General features: G+C 33.2%; 2 protein-coding genes and 1 pseudogene across 2 annotated transcripts; 1 reads left to right on the top strand and 2 right to left on the bottom strand.

The window, feature by feature from the left end:
• The first annotated feature begins 4,710 nt into the window (after positions 1-4,710).
• LOC143595609 (acyl carrier protein 1, mitochondrial-like) lies at positions 4,711-6,958 on the top strand. The gene is made up of 2 exons (XM_077074581.1): positions 4,711-4,917; positions 6,701-6,958. The coding sequence occupies exons 1-2, from the start codon at positions 4,711-4,713 to the stop codon at positions 6,875-6,877; spliced, it is 384 nt and encodes a 127-aa protein (XP_076930696.1). The 3' UTR covers positions 6,878-6,958.
• A 3,676-nt stretch (positions 6,959-10,634) lies between these two features.
• On the bottom strand, positions 10,635-11,191 carry LOC143595608 (putative invertase inhibitor pseudogene; annotated as a pseudogene).
• Positions 11,192-14,925: 3,734 nt separating this feature from the next.
• LOC143595607 (10 kDa chaperonin 1, chloroplastic-like) lies at positions 14,926-17,217 on the bottom strand. Its single transcript, XM_077074580.1, has 7 exons — positions 17,079-17,217; positions 16,944-17,002; positions 16,781-16,831; positions 15,510-15,575; positions 15,344-15,391; positions 15,181-15,210; positions 14,926-15,094 (listed from the first exon to the last, which is right to left on the bottom strand). The coding sequence occupies exons 1-7, from the start codon at positions 17,179-17,181 to the stop codon at positions 15,026-15,028; spliced, it is 426 nt and encodes a 141-aa protein (XP_076930695.1). The 5' UTR covers positions 17,182-17,217; the 3' UTR covers positions 14,926-15,025.
• Between the last annotated feature and the right edge of the window lie 538 nt (positions 17,218-17,755).

Raw genomic sequence — 17,755 nt, 5'->3', positions numbered from 1 at the left:
TTAATGTTCAGCTGTAATGCTATTTATGTTTCACTTGTAAACCAATGTCACTGGGATGAGTACTGAGAGAATCAGTAAGTAAAAGAGTACTTGCAAGATAATGAATATCCATCTGTTTGGTTGTTGAGATGTATAAATATGAATTAATAGACAATGGTTTAGCCTTAATGCCATTCACTGTTCATAGTACATCATCTGGATTAGGAAGGCCTTTTTCTTGTCAGTCAATTTAGTGCATGATATAGCTAAAACCGAACCATAACCAATAACCTAACGTTAGTCGAAAAAATTAACCAAAAACCGATCAAACTGATCGATTAAGGAAGTGAATATGATTAACTGGCCATTCGGTTATGGTTAAGATATATTCGTTAACCAACTTTAATTGAACCGAACCGAAAAATATTTATTTTTTATAAAAGTATTTTCCTTAAAAATTTCTACTTTGATCATATGTGGTCAATGTAACAAACTTGTGAATTTATACTTGTCATACTTAAAATGTGTTCAGAGTTTATGAACAGGAACTTCACACCATTATTTTTTATTAAAACTTTAAAATTTCCAAAATTTTCATATTTACTTGATTTTTAAGTTGTTTTTTTTCTATCTTTTTTACAAAAACTTTATTGGTTTTGTTTTGCTAATGAGTTTTATTATTATTAATCAAAGGGTACACAGCCCACTTCACCAATTTTTTACACCAAATTGGTTGGCTATTGTATATTTAGCAAAAGCGTATTAAAGAAGGGGATACATGCAGTTTTGGTAGTATGCTATGAATAAATTTTATAAGGGGATATACGCAATTTTCCCTTAGTAAGTTAGTATAATAGAGGGTTATGTATTCAGTTTTATCTGTCGAGTTTAATTAATATAGAAAAGAGCTGCAATATGTTATTTCAACTCTGCGTGTTTTTCAAATATTTTTGGTTTGATCCAACTGGTTATTCAAACAGTGAGAACGGTCTTTTGTGAACCTTTGATAAGGTATGAGAAGAATGTAACTAACCTGATATATTTCTAGTTGATGTGCTTCGTGCTCGATAATAAAACAATCGGCATTGATACATTCTTGAAAAAGTTATAGCTTTTCAACTTGTACAGATTATTACTGGTTTATCTTTTGCCTTATGTAATGAAAGTCAAATGTTATGAAGCAGCTGTTTCTATTTTGGCATGTTATATTCTTTAGCTTGTTAAAGTAATCGATGTTGGTTCAGGCCCAAATTAACACTTCCACAAATTAACACTCCCACAACTCCCGTATGTATGTATGTATGTATGTATGTATAATATGCAGAGAAAAATTATATGTTGCAGAAAATATTAAAGAAAGAAGAAAGAAAGATAAAAGTGTTGGTTATTATTGAACATGAAAGCAGGCCTTTATATAGGCAAGTACATAACGTAAAGAAAAGACTCATTCATCACCTAACTCCACTTCCTCCTATTTGACCGGTTAAAACTAACTACTATAGACCAAGACTTTTAACTCTAGTAACAATAAAAGAAAACAAAAGCAACAAACTCTTCAAAACCTAACAAATAAACGTGGGTTAAACCCTTTATTCTAGCTTGACTTAATCCGGCCGCCACTTGACCCATTAACTACTGAACTTGACCCGAACCGACCCGAAACATCTAGATTATATCCAACAATCGAAGCTGAAAAACAGGCTGCAAAAGATTTGCTTCGTGTAAAGAGGAAAGAACGGGCCTTGTTAGCACTAAAGAAGAAGAAAGTGCGCAAGAAGATTTATCGAAACAAGTTGAAAGCTGTATCCATTTGAGAGTTTAAAATAAGGAAATAATGCAACTAAGGCAATACAAGGTGAATTAATTTGGATGATGTTCAAAAACTTATGGATGCTACCGCCGAAGCTAAAGCGTACCAAGATTTCAGTTTTTTTTTTTTTTTTGATAAAAAAAACTGTAGGTTTTATGAATATATAATCCATATATTTTACATATAAAAATGTTGTAACCATTCAGATAAAAAAATAAAAGTACCTGATATTTTAAAAGCTACCAGATGTACCAATAAAAGTACCTGGTAAAATCTTAACTTGTGAAAAAAAAAAGGTATATTTTCTCTTATTTTTATTACTTTTTCATAAATTGAAACTGTAATTTTTGTTTCTTGCTTTATACTTTATACGGTTATACCTGCATAAGCTGTTGCTACCATAAGGTTTATCTACACTGCTTGTTTTGGAAATTGTACAGTTTTTGTGTTTATATGAAGCTAAAAGCTGAGACTAAATAAACTTCACACACTGCCTTTAGTGACTCAGTGACTGTTGATGTTGTCTACTGCAAGAGTAAAATATTTGATTATTTGTCAAAATTTTGCAACAGACATTCAACACAAACTTAACTTAAGAATTGCACCATAAACAATTAAACCATATATACATCTTGGTTTAATATTTATATGTTGTTACTTAAGTCTCCCTCATCGTCTTCATCTTCGTCGTCGTAGTCTACATCTTCCACCTTGTGCATTCTTTCCTCCACTTGTGTTTCATCTTCAAGGTTTGAAATATGTTGTATCCGTTCCACCGCATCCAAATGATCCTTCAAACAGATACACATTTCCACCGTCGTTGGACTGAGTCGTGTTCTTCTAAGTGATAACACCCTGCCACTAACAGAAAATGCAGATTCCAAAGCTATGGTAGAAGCTTGGACGGTTAGTAAATCACGGGCCATAGTAGCTAGGATCGGAAACTGGGATTCCTTTCCTTTCCACCAAGCCAAAATATCAAAAGCTTTAACCTCATCGGAACTCATAGTGGATAAATAATCCGTTCCACGATAGCTCTCGAGCTCGCTATATGGAATACAACCCCGTTTAATATTTTCATTTCTCAATTTGTTAAAGAAACTAAGCATCGGATCCACACTTAAGCCATTAGTTGATCCTGATGCCATGTGTGTTGTGGAAACATATTTTGATTGATAACTATCAAACATGTTTTGAAAACATCTGTTAAATTGTTGTGTTATATTTCTTGCAAAATGTATGTCATCATCATTCAAACCCAAGTCAGATGCTATTTTATCAATTAAAGCTTCAACACCGGTAACATTTAGGTACGGATTCAATGCGGCGGCACAAGTAAAAACAGGAGATAATTGACTAAAATATTGTTTTAGTTTTGCTTTCATCGGTTTTATCATTTCCGTACACATATCATTTTTATTTTCAAAATCGCATAATTGGTTACACAAATAATATAGTTCTTGAAGTATTAAAGAGCTCGCGGGATAATAAACCCCCGATAATTTTGTAGTTGCGGCTTTGAAAGTATCAAGCAATTCGGTTATTTCTTTAATATTTGCCCAACCCTCTCCTCCAAACGATATAGCCTCACCACACGCCACAAGATTATCATGAAACAATTCTAATGTCAATCTTTGTCGTAAAGCGCTTTCAAACATGTCACAAGTCGAATTCCACCTAGTAGGTATGTCCCAATTCGGACCTAAGCAAGTGGAATTCTTTTCGTGACACAATTTTCTATAATCGGCATATCTATCTTTACTATATCTTAAAACGTCACATAACATATTTCTAAAAGCGGTTTTTAAACCATTAACAGATTCAATGCCAAGTCCGTCTTGCACAACCAAATTAATAACATGTGCAACACATCGACTATGGAAAAAAACACCGTTACAAATCGGTTTATATTTTAAAATTAATTTTTCAACCACGTTTGCGTTGTACGAAGTGTTATCAAACGCGATTGAAAAAATTTTGTTTTCTAATTTAAAAGTTGTTATCACATCATCTAAAATTTCAAATAAATCCTCTTCGGTATGTGGGTATCCAAACAATTCAAACGCAAGTGTACGTTTCATCATTTGCCACGTATTGGGATCCACCCAATGCGCGGTCACACAAAGGTAAGATACCGGTATACCGTGTGGAGCAAACCAAACATCACTAGTCAAGCTAACACCGGTTTGTAAATTCTCAAAGACTAAAATTAACTCACGTTTTGCCATTTTCCATAACTTTAAACAATTACGTCTAAGGGTAGTACCGCTTACTTGACGGTAAAGAGGTTGGAGAGTTTCTTGAATCATCCTCGTCAAACGAGGGTTGTCAAAGTAGCTGAACGGCAAACCCTCTTGAATCACGAACTTTGACATTTGATCCAAAAGCGTATTCACATTGTAATTCCAAACTTCATTGCTTCCGGTTGATGCTTCGCCTTGAAACGAACTGCTTTTCGCTACCTTCACGCATTTCGACAAATGATTTCTCAAAGTCGAGTTTGAACCCAGTTCAAAAAACGTACCACATTTCTTGCATAAACCGAACTTCGACTTTTCCGGGTCTGTCCTCACAACGAAAAGCACGCTTTTAGTCTCACCGACGCCAACCGACGGTTCGCTGCTTTCGGTTGTCATAGCGTTTTCAAGAGCAGATTTTCGTTCACAAGAATGTGTTCTTTTGAGTGTTGTGAAGTGAACTTGTGTTTGTATAATTACTTCAAATCCCTATTTATATTAATATCACTGAGGGGCAAAATCGTCCAAAAAAAACAATTTTAACGGATATAAAAAGTCAAAACGGCTACTAGACCGTTCTCCAACGGTTCCAACCGGTTAGGAACCGGTTTCTGGAACCGGTTTGGAACCGGTTATTAGTTATGTTTTTATGTTCGGAGAGAACTAGAAGAACAAGGTTGAAAAATGGCGGCGGTGTTGAGATCAGCAATCCTAAGAAATGTTCGAGTTCCTGTCGTGGGTAATGGATCTAAGGTGGTGAGTTCTCTATGGGCCCACCGGAGTAGTTATGTTCGGTCAATGTCGTCTCATGATGATCATCTTGAAAGGAGTCAAGTTGTTGATAGGATTGTTGATATTGTTAAAAGCTTTCCGAAAGTTGATCCTTCGAAGGTATTGTGTGTTGATTGTTGTTAATTTTTATTGTTGGTATTGTGAGTGTTGTGATTGAATGTGTTATTGATTGGATTTGAAATGGGTGTGTTTGTTTATAGCATTTTGGTACTTCAATAGGGCTTGTTAATTACTTGAACTTGTGTTTGGCCTAGCTTTTATTTTTTGGCTTATACTTATACTTTAAAGTAGCTTATAGCTTATTTTCTATTATTTGATAAGCTCTTTTTAAGTGTTTGAATTAGCCTTAGCTTATATTCTACAAGTTGATAATAAGTTGTTAAATCCACCATTCTTTAATTTGTTACAGTAATAAGTTGTTTCGGTAATTATTAATCCACCACCATTTGAGGGCAAATGAGTAACTTACACCCTTACACGAATAAGCTTCTTCAAATAAGCTAAAAAAACCATCTTCAAATAAGCTTCTTCAAATTAGCTCATATAAGCTTATAATCATAAGCTTAAAAAGCTAAACCAAACATCAAGTTAAGCTTATTTTATAAAAAAAAAAGCTAAAAAAGCTATAAGCTTTGTTAAAAAAGCTAGGCCAAAGTTTATGTTTCATTATCTCGATCAGGCAATCTGTCCCTGGAAATTCATGGTGTTAGACTGTAAGGGCGCGCTCGATTCACAGAATTGTGACATGGAAATCAAGATTTTGTTAACTTGATTGGACAATTCTGTGAAACGAGCGCGTCCTAAGAGTTAAATCGTTTCAGCAAAGCTGGAATGTGACATGGAAGTCAAGATTTTGTTTACTTCTTTCAGGGATAATTGAATGTTGTGTTATACTATTCTGTAATATGAATATGAGACTTTGTAGCTATAGCTTACTCACTTACTTACTCTATTGCTGTGGGATACAATGAAATTAGTCAATGACAATAAATCTGAGTTTACCAGTTGAATAGAAGAGTCTTTATGTGACCAATTTTATTTTGTTGATATCTGATCTGGTAATTGTGATTTGTGAGATCGCATGTCTGTCGTAATTTCAGTTTTTTGTTTTGACTCTTTATATAATTCTTTTATTTTTCTTGCACAAAAGTATGTCTGATACAAGGTGTGGACAAAAGGGAAAATCTTGTTTCAAATTTTCATGCTATTTGTAATATATTGCTGCTATTTACACTTATTCCCTGAATCATCTCATCTATGGATTGTGCATAGGCCTGTAAACAAACCGAACGTTCAGTGAACTGTTCATGAATCGTTCAACGGAAGTTCGTTTATATTCGTCTATAATAAACGAACGAACATGAGCACGCGTTTTGTTCGTTCATTAATGTTCGTGAGCGTTCATTTATGTTCGTTTACATGTTAGTAGAAAATAATTAAATATTATATGGATGAGTTATCTACTTAATGGTTTTTTATTTGTTTGTTTGAGTTCATTTAAGTGTGTTCATTTATGTTTGTTTATCTTTGTTCAGTTATGTTTGTGTAGATTTTAAACAAACGAACACAAGCATGTTCATTTTTAAACGAACGAACATGAACACAAATATTTGTCCGATTAAGCGTTCGTGTTCGTTTAAGTTAAATGAACAAACACGAGCATGCCCTTGTTCGTGCTCGTTCGGTTCATTTACAAGCCTATTTGTACACAAAACCTGTCAAAAGTTCTATTATATGTTTGCCTATCTTCTGTATTCTGTGAAAATAAGTCTCATATGGTAAAGGGCACACAGCATAAAGTAAAGTTTCATATTAATGGTGATTTCTATGATAAAACATCTATGAATTGATGGTGAAATCGTCTAAATTGAAACATGTGCAGGTGACTCCTGAAGTTCATTTCCAGAAGGATTTGGGGCTGGACAGCTTAGATAATGTGGAGATAGTAATGGCCATTGAAGAGGAGTTTAAGCTGGAGATTCCTGACAAAGAAGCTGATAAGATTGACTCATGTGCACTTGCAATTGAGTATGTATATAATCATCCAATGGCTAGCTAAAACTTTATAAAAGATTTCAGCATTTTATCAGTTTTTTTGGTCTCAGTTTGTGTTTGCTGTATAAGTTGAGGGCAGCCTTAATTTGACCTGGAAAATAATTAGAAGCATTTGACTTCATCATCATCTTTGCATGTTTGTTAACTAAAATATGTATTAATATAATTCCTTCTTATATCATGTTTGTTTTTATTTTATATCTTGTTTATTTTACTTTTTAGTTAAATTTCTACTAAAATATAAACTTACTGTCGCTAGCCCGTCTTACATGAGCGGCGTGTGAGGATTAACAAGAATCAGCCATTCCGTTGTGTGAATGAATATCATGGATGGACCCAATGTATGCGGTGCAGGGTCAACTAACCCTATGGTTTTATATATTTATTTATGTAATATGTATTACGGTTTGCCAAGCGATCCCTGATATTTTTCAACATTGAATTCCGAGTTTTTTAAATTTACTTAGAAAACGCCAATCTATACATGTTGGGTTTGAAAAAAAAAGAGTTTCAAATATGATTGAGAGGTTCAAATATTCTTTAAAAATAGTTATTGAATGTTGCATTTTCTTTTCATGGTTATGATTTACCATTAAGGGTGGCAAAAACAAACCCAAATGGGTTGTTTTGGGTCAATTTGGATAATTTTTAAAATTGAGATAGGTCAGAATGTATCAAAAGAATTTGCAAGAATGTCAGGATGGGTTGGATATATGCTAGTGACTTTTGGTTATAGGTTAGAATGTGTTTGTTTATAGGTTAGAATGGACTAAAACAAGCTTTATTCAATTTTATTTCAAACAAAACCCACGGAACCGAATTGAAACTGAGAAATCAAAACCGAAACCATTGAAACTGAACATATACCGAAACTGACCGAAATGAAAAAAAAGCAAAACCGAAGCGAAAAAATAAACCGAAAAAAACCAAACCTGAGCCGAGACAAAACCGAGTTTTTTTTTTTTTTAATGAACGAGGAAGACGGGAGAAACATTTTAGTTATTTTACTTTTTGCGTTTTCGATTTATATTTTGAGTTATTATTTTTTTGAGGGGTTTGAAACCCTTTGTATTTTAACATTTATTTAGTTCAAGATGAGTTAACTTTAGAAATCAAAACCGAACAAAAACCGAAAACATTGAAACCGAATAGACACCGAAACGAAAAAAAAACAAAAATGAACCGAAAAAAACCGAACCTGAGCCGAGACGAAACCGAGTTTTTTTTTTATTGAACGAGAACGACGGGGGAGACATTTTAGTTTATTTTAGCTTTTGAGTTATTAATTTTTCATTAAATTTTTTGAATATTTTTTTGAGGGGTTTTTGAAACCCATTGAATTTCAACCTTTATTTAAGTCAAAATGGATTAACTTTACCCATCTTGACCCATACCCATCCTAACCCTTTATTTTAAAAATCCATTCTGACTCATACCCATCCTGACCCAAACCCATTCTAACCCATCATCCAAATCCAACCCAATCCCCTCATATTACCACCTCTAATTACCATAATATGTCATTACGTCAATGTAGTTCAGTTCCATCAGTTGTAATAACAAGTTATCATTATTTATCTTACCTGGCCCAACATGAAAGAAAAATCTGAATGTCAACTTAAGAAAACATCCAATGATCCATGAAAAAACCAACTGTGGTAGAAAAAAATCTTGGGTGCACTACGCCCTACGGTGTGATGATCTAGCTTCATTGGCTCGCTATCCTAAGGAGTGGCCTCAACTCTTGACTAGTGTACACACTTCTGCTACACAATTTCTGAATTGTTATTGTGCTCTTACCGTTTAAGCTACTTTAAGTATTTTTTGTCTCCCAATCAAAGTCATTCTATTAATAAGATTTATTTTATTAATAAGTAAAAGTTTAAGCTCCAATAAGTTTTGTCACATAACCAAAGTTATTGTAAAGTACTACTCAAAAGTTATTTTATAATCATTTTGTATACAAACTAAACCTATTTATGGGTTGTTCGTTATTGGTTTCCAAATTAAGTGATAAAACTGATAATGTGGATGATTACGTATGTGAGATGCAATGCCCATATCTCAAGTCTCAACTGAACACATGTGAAATGATATCACATAGCGTGACAAATATAATCAGCATTAATTCCAAATTTTCAAATAAATAATATTTAATAAAATATAATAAATACATTCTACAACTATTATACTTTATCCTTATAAAGTGTACTGTACGAGTTCAGTTTAGTAATAAAAAGTATTGTTTTACAATAAACTAAAATATAAGCATAAATTAATTTTGAAGCGAAGAAAGAATTGAATTTTGGTTCATTAAACGACTCTAGTAGATATGGTTAATTTATTCTATAGCGTGGGATAAAAATGAGAAGGATGAAAAGGATTTGTAACAATATAAAAAACTACTAAAGAAATAAAAAAATTATAACTCAAAATTTAATTAAAAAAACGAAAAAAGTAAAAGCACAACAATGTTTTCACCGTCTTTCTCGTTTTAAAAAAAACACACACACAATGTTGAGTGAAAAAATCATTATCCTTTTGTTTACCATTGTGTTTTATGTTTATTTCGTCATTGGTTCGGTCTTTTTTCCTTAATATTGTGTTATATTACTTAAAATTGAGTTATATTTTGTTCGGCATTGTGTTATGTGTTTGCAATGTGTCTTTTTTTTAGTTATAGTCTTTTGTTCATTTTTGTCATTGTGTCTTTGATCTCAGCATTGTGTCTTTTGGTCAGTTTTTTGTTTTTTTGTTTTTTTTGTTATTTATTATTTTTTTAAGCGGGAATGATAGGGGAAACAATTTAGTTTTTTAAATTTTTTCGTATTTTATTTATATTTTGAATTATGATTTTTTATTAATTTTTTTGAATTTATTTTTAATGGGTTTTTTTTGTGTGATCACACTTTTCATTTTGTCTCTATTTGTATTTTAACTTTACCCCTAGTAGATAACATACAAAATTTTTTTAGGCAAAACCTTTAAAAACCAAAATCACAACCAACAATACACATATGTTCTCGTGCATTGGATTTTGTTCAAAATTTGTAGTTGAACAAATTTGTAACATTGGAAGTAAACTATTATAATAAATAGGAAAATCGGAAATAAATAATCTCACATTTTGTGCATTGGCCGATAATAATCCCATCTTTAAAAATCACTAGCAACGGTCCCACCTTTTAACTATTTTTGTCTCACTGGTCCTCCGTTAAAAAATACTTAACGCCGTTATGTTTTTTCCCTAGTTTCAAACCGATGTTTTAGGGCTTTTGATCGGAAGAACGATATGAGTCGACTGATGTAAAACTTATCTCGAAACGGTGATTCAAATGGCTTGATTTTTGTTAACTGGAAATTCAAGCGCCCGGATTGAAACATTGTTTCGTCGTTTGGATCACCATTTTGAGATAAATTTTACATCGGTCGACTCGTATCCTTCTTCCGATCAAAGGCCCTAAAACATCGATTTGAAACTAGGAAAAAACTTAACGACGTTAAGTATTTTTTAATGAAGGACCATTGTGACAAAAATAGTTGAAAGATGGGACCATTGGTAGTGATTTTTAAAGATGGGATTATCATCGGCCAATACATAAAAGGTGGGATTATTTATTTCCAATTTTCCCAATAAATAATAAAGAGAACTGAAACTCAAAAACCATGAATTGGAATATAGTAATAATATTAATTATTCACAATACTTTTATATAAAAACACAAGTTTACATAATTTAATCTAGACCTTGCATAGCATAAATTGTTCCTTATGTTTACTTAGTACCAACTCGAAGAATATGTATAATAGAAAGGCCTATCCCACACAATTCAAAAGTCGCATTATTTCTTTTAGTCAAAGGCGAAAGGATACCACGCTTCTCTTTGAACCCATTTTCACATGTGGTGGCGGCATCCATAACCGAGCTTATCAGTATATTGGCGTCATCATAGTGCTCCGACTTGTAACTTCTCAAGGCTTGTTTAATATCAGTGATCGCGTTGGAATAAAGCTCAAAACAATCATCTAAACGCATCTTTATAGATGAATGACACGTCTTTCTCAATAAGTTTTTGATGTGATTCTTTGTATCGGTCACATTGTCGTGTGTTAGTCGGAGTGAGATCTTCCCAAGGCCTTTAACGTCGGTGTGACGGCTCCCAGAGGCAGCTTCGAGAGAGGTGGTGCAAAATTGGTAACTCACAGTTGGATCTTGTTGAGAGCAAACTTTGCAAGTGCCATGAATTAGGGTTTGTGCATGAGTTGAAATAAAGAGGGTAAAGAATAAGAAGAGAAGAGAGCAAGAAGGAGAAGCCATTATTTTATGGCAAATGCTTCTTGGATTTTTAAGAAGTAAATTGGTTTAAGTAGAAGGAAAAAAAGGTGTATTTTGGTCGTTCACCCATTCCTAACTTTGTTTTGAAAAAAATATCATATTTAGAAAACCAGGTTAGGTTATAATATGAAGTATACTTTTTGTAAAAAGGATAATAAGTAATCTTGTCCATTGATTTTGAATATGGAGGGTTGAGATTAGTTTAGGGGGAGATCAAGTGTGAACACAAGGTAAATGGCATAAAAGAAATAACACATTTCTTGACTTTCTCTCTCCACATGCAAGGCACATGTCAAATTCCCTCATTATTTTAAAACGTCCATAACTTTTTTTATGACGTTTTTATTAAAAAACAAATTCACCATAATAACGAGTGTCTTTTTATCTTTTATATGAGTACCATATTGTAATATAAAAATTAAAAAAAAATTAGTGGGTTTTCTACAAATTGTGTTTTACCGAATTGTGTTTTACAAAATTGTGTTATACAATAGTATTTTTCATTTTATTTTTTTTTCATTGTGTTTTTTCCATTGTGTTATTTATATTGTGTCATACAATTGTGTTTTTTATTGTGTTTTTATCATTGTGTTTTTTTTTCATAGTGTATTTTTCCATTGTGTTTTTTCATTGTGTTTTTTTCGGACTTTTCCGGCGAGATGGTGGCGGTGGGTGACGGTTGTGGTGGCGGTGGGCGGTGGAGTGATGGTGGTTGTAAGAGATGAGTGAAGATGTAATTGGGTTTTATGTAAGTGGGTTTTTGAAATTAATTTAAATGGGTTTTGAGATTAAAGTAAGTGGGTTTTGATATTAAAGTATTAGACTAAAATACCCTTCTTCTTAGCCTTCTTAAGAAAATCAAACTTCTTATTTGAACCTAACCCTAGAAAACCATGCTATAGTTGAGATGAAATTAAATCTTAAAAATAAATGCAAATAATTTTTAAAGTTTCAATGTTTCAATATATATAAATAGTTTAAGGACCATTTCAATTTATTGAATTTTGTTTGATATTTGCCACACTTAATTCAAATTATTCGGTATTAATCAACTATAGCAATAAGTGATTAATCATCAACACATATGTCATCACCACTTTGGTGGGGTGGTAAGGATGTTTTCCTTATGGTTTCTTCTAGGGTTTTGGTTCGACTCCTGGCTCATGTGCATGCTCTGAAATATGAAAAGCCCCTATGTAATAGGATTCAAACTTTGTAGATAGACATTGTTGCCACTACGACATACATAGAGAGATAATGCTGCTACTGTGACATACGCTTTTGGAAAAAAAAATCAGCATATAAACCATTTTACTTGAAACAGTTACAAAGCAGCTAAGCTAATCATAGAAGCTACTTGGCAAGATTTATGAAAGGATTACATGGCCACACACTTTCAAGAGATTATTTGGTATAAGTTTTTTATTTATTTATTTTTTTTTTTTTGAATCATATGCTTACAACCTCCAACATAATCTTGCAAACCAACATTATAAAAGGCTCATATTTCCAAGATTAACATTCTTCACATCAATAATAACATTGTTAATCCATTTCTTTTTGATGATGAAACATTCTTGACTTAAAATTAAGTCCCTAAATAAATACATGAAATAATAAACTTCATGATTCGTGTGCTTTTACAATCAAAACGTAATTATAAAAATCGATAAAATTGAGGGAAATCCATCAGCTTCAAAATCAAGGCTCCACATATGAGAATTTGGGTACAAGATTCGAAGAAACCTCATATGGGCTCGTAACTCTAGATGGGTCAAAAGTTATACAGGTTCTAAGTCGATGTATTTTCGATTCGACATGTATTTTAGTTGTGTATCACCCTATGATTCATCATGCTAACAATATACAATGGGATGAATTATACACGTTCTTCCCTTGTGACATTGTACTTTAATGTACAACCTCAATTAGTTTATCTTCCTATAAGGGAAGAATTATAAGTCGTATAAGTTATTCCAATTCTTGTTGCAATTGCGTATATGCGCACCTCAACATCCGAAATCGTAAAAGCTATGGTACGAAGTCACAAATGTACTTGTCATATGCATTGTATAGGCAGAAATGGAACCCTACTTATTTAAGGAAAGAAAGCAATATCAATATCTGAAATAACATTAAAACAAACTGAAAGACACAAACAACGATAATGGGTTGTTTGGTACTTCTATAGAGGCATTAGATCTCAAAATATGTAACCGTAGAGTTCAATCTCTAAACGTCTTTTATCTTTACTTTCTTTCATTAATATTTTATAATTTTGCCTCAAGATCCAAAATGCAAGAAGTCTAAAAAACATATTTCACATACCTATGCAAGGTTGTATATACAATGGATAAAATGTGTTACTTTAATAAGATATGTGACAATTAAAATTAGGGGAATTCAAGAAAACGAGCTCGTGTTTTTGAATTGTAACTTATGATGGTGAAATGAGTATGTCTTCAATAAACGCATTTCGCATGTGAACCGAAGACCCTCTCTTCACATCGATCATGTTCACTATGACAAATTCATCTACTAGTTGTGTTCACGTGGGAAAGTTTAGCTAAACTGGTCTCATTTTAACTCTCCCACTATCTTCAAAAAATTATGTCTTCATTACATAAATTATCGTTCATTGTACAAGTATAAAAAGATAAACATAAAAATAAGTAACAAAAATAAAAACGAATTAAAAGGGAAAAAAAAGGAAGAAGAGAGTGCCATAAGCAGAATGGGGTTAACGTCTTGCGACGATGACGTGGCAGAGACTGAGCAAATGGTGCAACGAAGGATCTACAAGTATGGTGGGAGATCATGTTCACTACCAAAATTTGCACGTAACATGGTATCACATGGGATAACAAATTTGTGAAACGAACTCATAATGACTTTCTTATAACTTACTGGACTCGTATATAAAAATTAAATTACAGCACTTTTTGAGTTTTTACCATTTACCCTCACAAATAAATATTAAATTACAACTATGAGCACCTTTTGAGTTATTACCCTTGCAAATAATCAGCATCTAGTAACCAATTTTCAAGTTTATTTCTACTAAGTCACTCATCATTTATTATTATTATTATTATTATTTTGTTCTCAACCAGGTTAAGATGCCTACATGAAACAAACCTTTTCAAACTTAACACTTACATATATCACCTCCCTCTTATATAACTCATTATTGTAGCACTATGAGCAAACACATATCAGATCATTGTGTTTGGCCAGCACCAGTTTTATGTTCAGCGAAGGAGAAGCGTGAGCACTAATGTAAAGCAGGCGGGCGAGTAACGTGGTGCCCGTGAGCTCACTCACACTTGTGAACAATGCCAATATATTTTTTTTTTACCAATTACCATTGAGAAATGGTACAGCATTAAAAAAATACCCTCTAGCATGTAAACACCAAATTATCTTATATTTTATATCGATCAAGATGACAAACCACAATCAGGAGTTCAACGCGGTCATTCATACTAGAACGCACTATGGTTATGCAAACCTAATACTAATAGTCACTTCCTTTCCCTAACATATCATCAAAAATTATCTCTATCATACTACGAAACGTATAGACTTGTAACTATAAGTTGAGACAGTCAGGTGGGTCTTATTTGCCACTTTTGTATTAAAACCGGCTTTATTCACTCGACTAAATTAGTCCAACAGAAACAAAAACTAAATCAATGCTTCTGAATAACAATAATCTAGCATCAATTCGTTATGCTTGTGATTGTATTTTAACCGCCAACATATAATAACACTCAATTATGGGCTGTAGGGAAGATGAAGTGATTTCATACTTGTCTACTCGACCACAGCTAGCAAGTCTCCTGCTTTGCAGAAGCAATGCTTTCCCTCCGCTCCCAAATCCACCTGTTACAACTCATATAACATTAATCATGACTTGTATATAGCATTTTAACAACTTATAAGGGTAATTTTCAACGTGTTATATTTACCTCATACGCGTTAATGTCAGAGAAAAGAACCTGCAGAGAAAGCAAAGCCCGTGTTAAAATGATATCTTATATTAGAAAAACGACTGTATATAACAAACATGAAGTTTGAATATAAGTTCACTAAAAAACTGGCCAGTCAAAACTGTATGAAGTATGAACATACCTTTTTCCCAGCCTCTAAGTCCCCGACCTCGGTTCCAACAGCAAGAATCTGAGACAAACATACAGATTATATTCAATACATAAACACATATGCCATTACAAATAAAAAGTAAGCATCTTCACTTGAAACAGAGCATACGAGAAGTTAAAGTTCTATTAATACTCACCTCTCCCATAAGATAACGTTCAAACTTGACGGCTGATTTGGGCAACAAAACTCCGCCAGCAGATTTCTAAATTGAACACAAAGAGGATGATCAGGTGTAAGGTATACTTAACTTGCATTTTAAGTGTGGCATAAAATGTAACTCAAAGAAAGATTAAGTTAGACAATCAAGAAGTTACATGACCATATATTATGATATAGAGTACATAAACTTTCAGAAACAGATAAAATACAAATTCCAGTGTTGTAAAAATAGCAATTAGGAGCCGATTAATCGGAAATTAGAAGATTACAAATTGGATTTCACCTAATCGGCCCCTAAAATCAAAATCGGTCAAAATCTTTGAATTATTTGAAACATTATACTTATTTTGAAAAAAGTATATATAAAAATTTTTGTGCGTGTATTAGTGTATATATATGTATATGTATATAAACAGTGTTGTAAAAATCGCTAGTTGGTAGTCGCGCGGTGGGGTGGGGACTAGCGATTAATCGAGATTAATCGGGATTAATCGGATCGGAGTCATCGGACTTTAATATATATTTTTCAGTTTTATACATACATTTATACGCGCGCGTATTTTTATATGTAATTTTCAGTTTTATACATACACAAACATATTTTGGCCAGAAATTTGCTAGAATCTCTGTGGAAACTGCTAGTTTTTGCTGGAATCTCGTTGGAAACCGCTAGTTTTTGCTGGAATCTTGCCGGAAACCGCCGATTTTAGTTGGATTTGACCGTTGACCGATTAATTAGCCGACTAGCCCAAAATTAATTAGTGAAGTGGGGACTAGTGATTAATCAGGGATTAATCGGTGCCTAGTCGGATTAGTCGCTACAACACTGACAAAGCAAATGTAAACTTGCAAAATTGACAATGAATTTGAATAAAACACTAATCCCTACAAATTCCAGTGTGGTAAAAATCACAATTAGGTGCCGGTTAATCGGTGATTAACAAGAAATCAGTCCCTAAAATCGGTACCAGTCAAAATCGGTCAAATCTTTGAAGTTTGAACTATTTGAAGAATTGTACTTATTTTAAAAATTTTGAAAAAGTACATAAAAATTCCAATCCGATTAGTCCCATTAATCGCTAGTCAATACCCCACCGCCCGACTAGCACCTAACAAGTCACAACACTGACATATTAAATTGTGAGCATGCAATGTTTACACTTTACAATGTATTCCTAATAAATGGACCAAGGGACAACTAAAAAACCATGTCCAAAAACATAAAAACTAAAACAAAATATTAATCACCTCAGGAAGCTCCTCCAGACGAATTAGCACTCGGTCGGCTTGCGGCTTAACCTTCAAACACAAAGCAATAAAAAACAATAAACATACAATACATCACAATGGTAAACAACATTATAGACATAAATACATAATAATCTCAATGTGTATTAGTAAATAAAATTACCTTGGATGGCTCATACTTGGTTGCAATTGCATTAACCTTGAATGAACTTCTTCGTAGACCTAATTAATACACAATTAATTAAAAAACAATAAAAATAATAAAAGAAGAAGGCGATGAAAATGAATTAAAGGTTACCTAAAGCTGTGGTTTTGGTAGGAAGAGAAGATGAATGTTTGTCTGTAATGAAAGAAGAAAAAGGTTTAGCTGCAGTGAGGAAACTGGAGGATGCCATTGCCATGGATAGATAAAGATAAAAGATAAGATTTAGCAGCTTTGGGTTTTTCAGAGACAATTGACAAAAGTGTTGGTTAGGTTAAAAAGAGTGGGTGGGTTATGTGTTATGTTGTGTTGTGTCGTGTCGTGTCTTCGGTAGCCTTCTACACTGTTCGGCTGTTAGGGGGGGCCGGTTTTTTCTTTTTCCTTTTTTAATGTTCTAGCATCGCATCGGAATACACTCGTCTTTTGATCCGGGGGGAAACTCTCATCTATGGCCAACGCCTGTGAGCATTCGTCCGAAGGCACAACAGTGCAGTGAGATAAAATCCGTTCGGATCAGTGATTCAACTAGTGAACGTCGCCTACTCACCTAGTCTGTCATCATCACACTAAACTAAATGCTGGGGGCAAGAATCGAACTTGAGTCACATGGAACGCCAAATCCCTTTCGTACCACTCCACCACAAGATTATTGGCAAAATCGAACCTTGGGACCGGTTTGAAAACTGGTTTTTTATATATAAAAAAAGATAAATAATATTCTCTCTTTTTTTATGAAGGTGGATATAACAGTATTGGTATTGTATTAAACACGG

Source organism: Bidens hawaiensis, unplaced genomic scaffold (assembly GCF_021521415.1).
Source record: "Bidens hawaiensis isolate Kalapana, Puna unplaced genomic scaffold, B.hawaiensis_p1.1 tig00045384_1, whole genome shotgun sequence".
NCBI lineage: Eukaryota > Viridiplantae > Streptophyta > Magnoliopsida > Asterales > Asteraceae > Bidens > Bidens hawaiensis.
This window is presented reverse-complemented; position numbering and strand designations above follow the sequence as displayed.

Excerpts from the sequence above, each read along its gene's own strand:
- LOC143595609 (XM_077074581.1), top strand. The coding sequence starts at position 4,711 with ATGGCGGCGGTGTTGAGATCAGCAATCCTAAGAAATGTTCGAGTTCCT. Across the intron at positions 4,918-6,700 it reads CGAAAGTTGATCCTTCGAAG|GTGACTCCTGAAGTTCATTT; the intron begins GTATTGTGTGTT and ends AAACATGTGCAG.
- LOC143595607 (XM_077074580.1), bottom strand. The coding sequence starts at position 17,181 with ATGGCAATGGCATCCTCCAGTTTCCTCACTGCAGCTAAACCTTTTTCT. Across the intron at positions 15,211-15,343 it reads ACTTAGAGGCTGGGAAAAAG|GTTCTTTTCTCTGACATTAA; the intron begins GTATGTTCATAC and ends CTTTCTCTGCAG. Across the intron at positions 15,095-15,180 it reads CTGACATTAACGCGTATGAG|GTGGATTTGGGAGCGGAGGG; the intron begins GTAAATATAACA and ends GAGTTGTAACAG.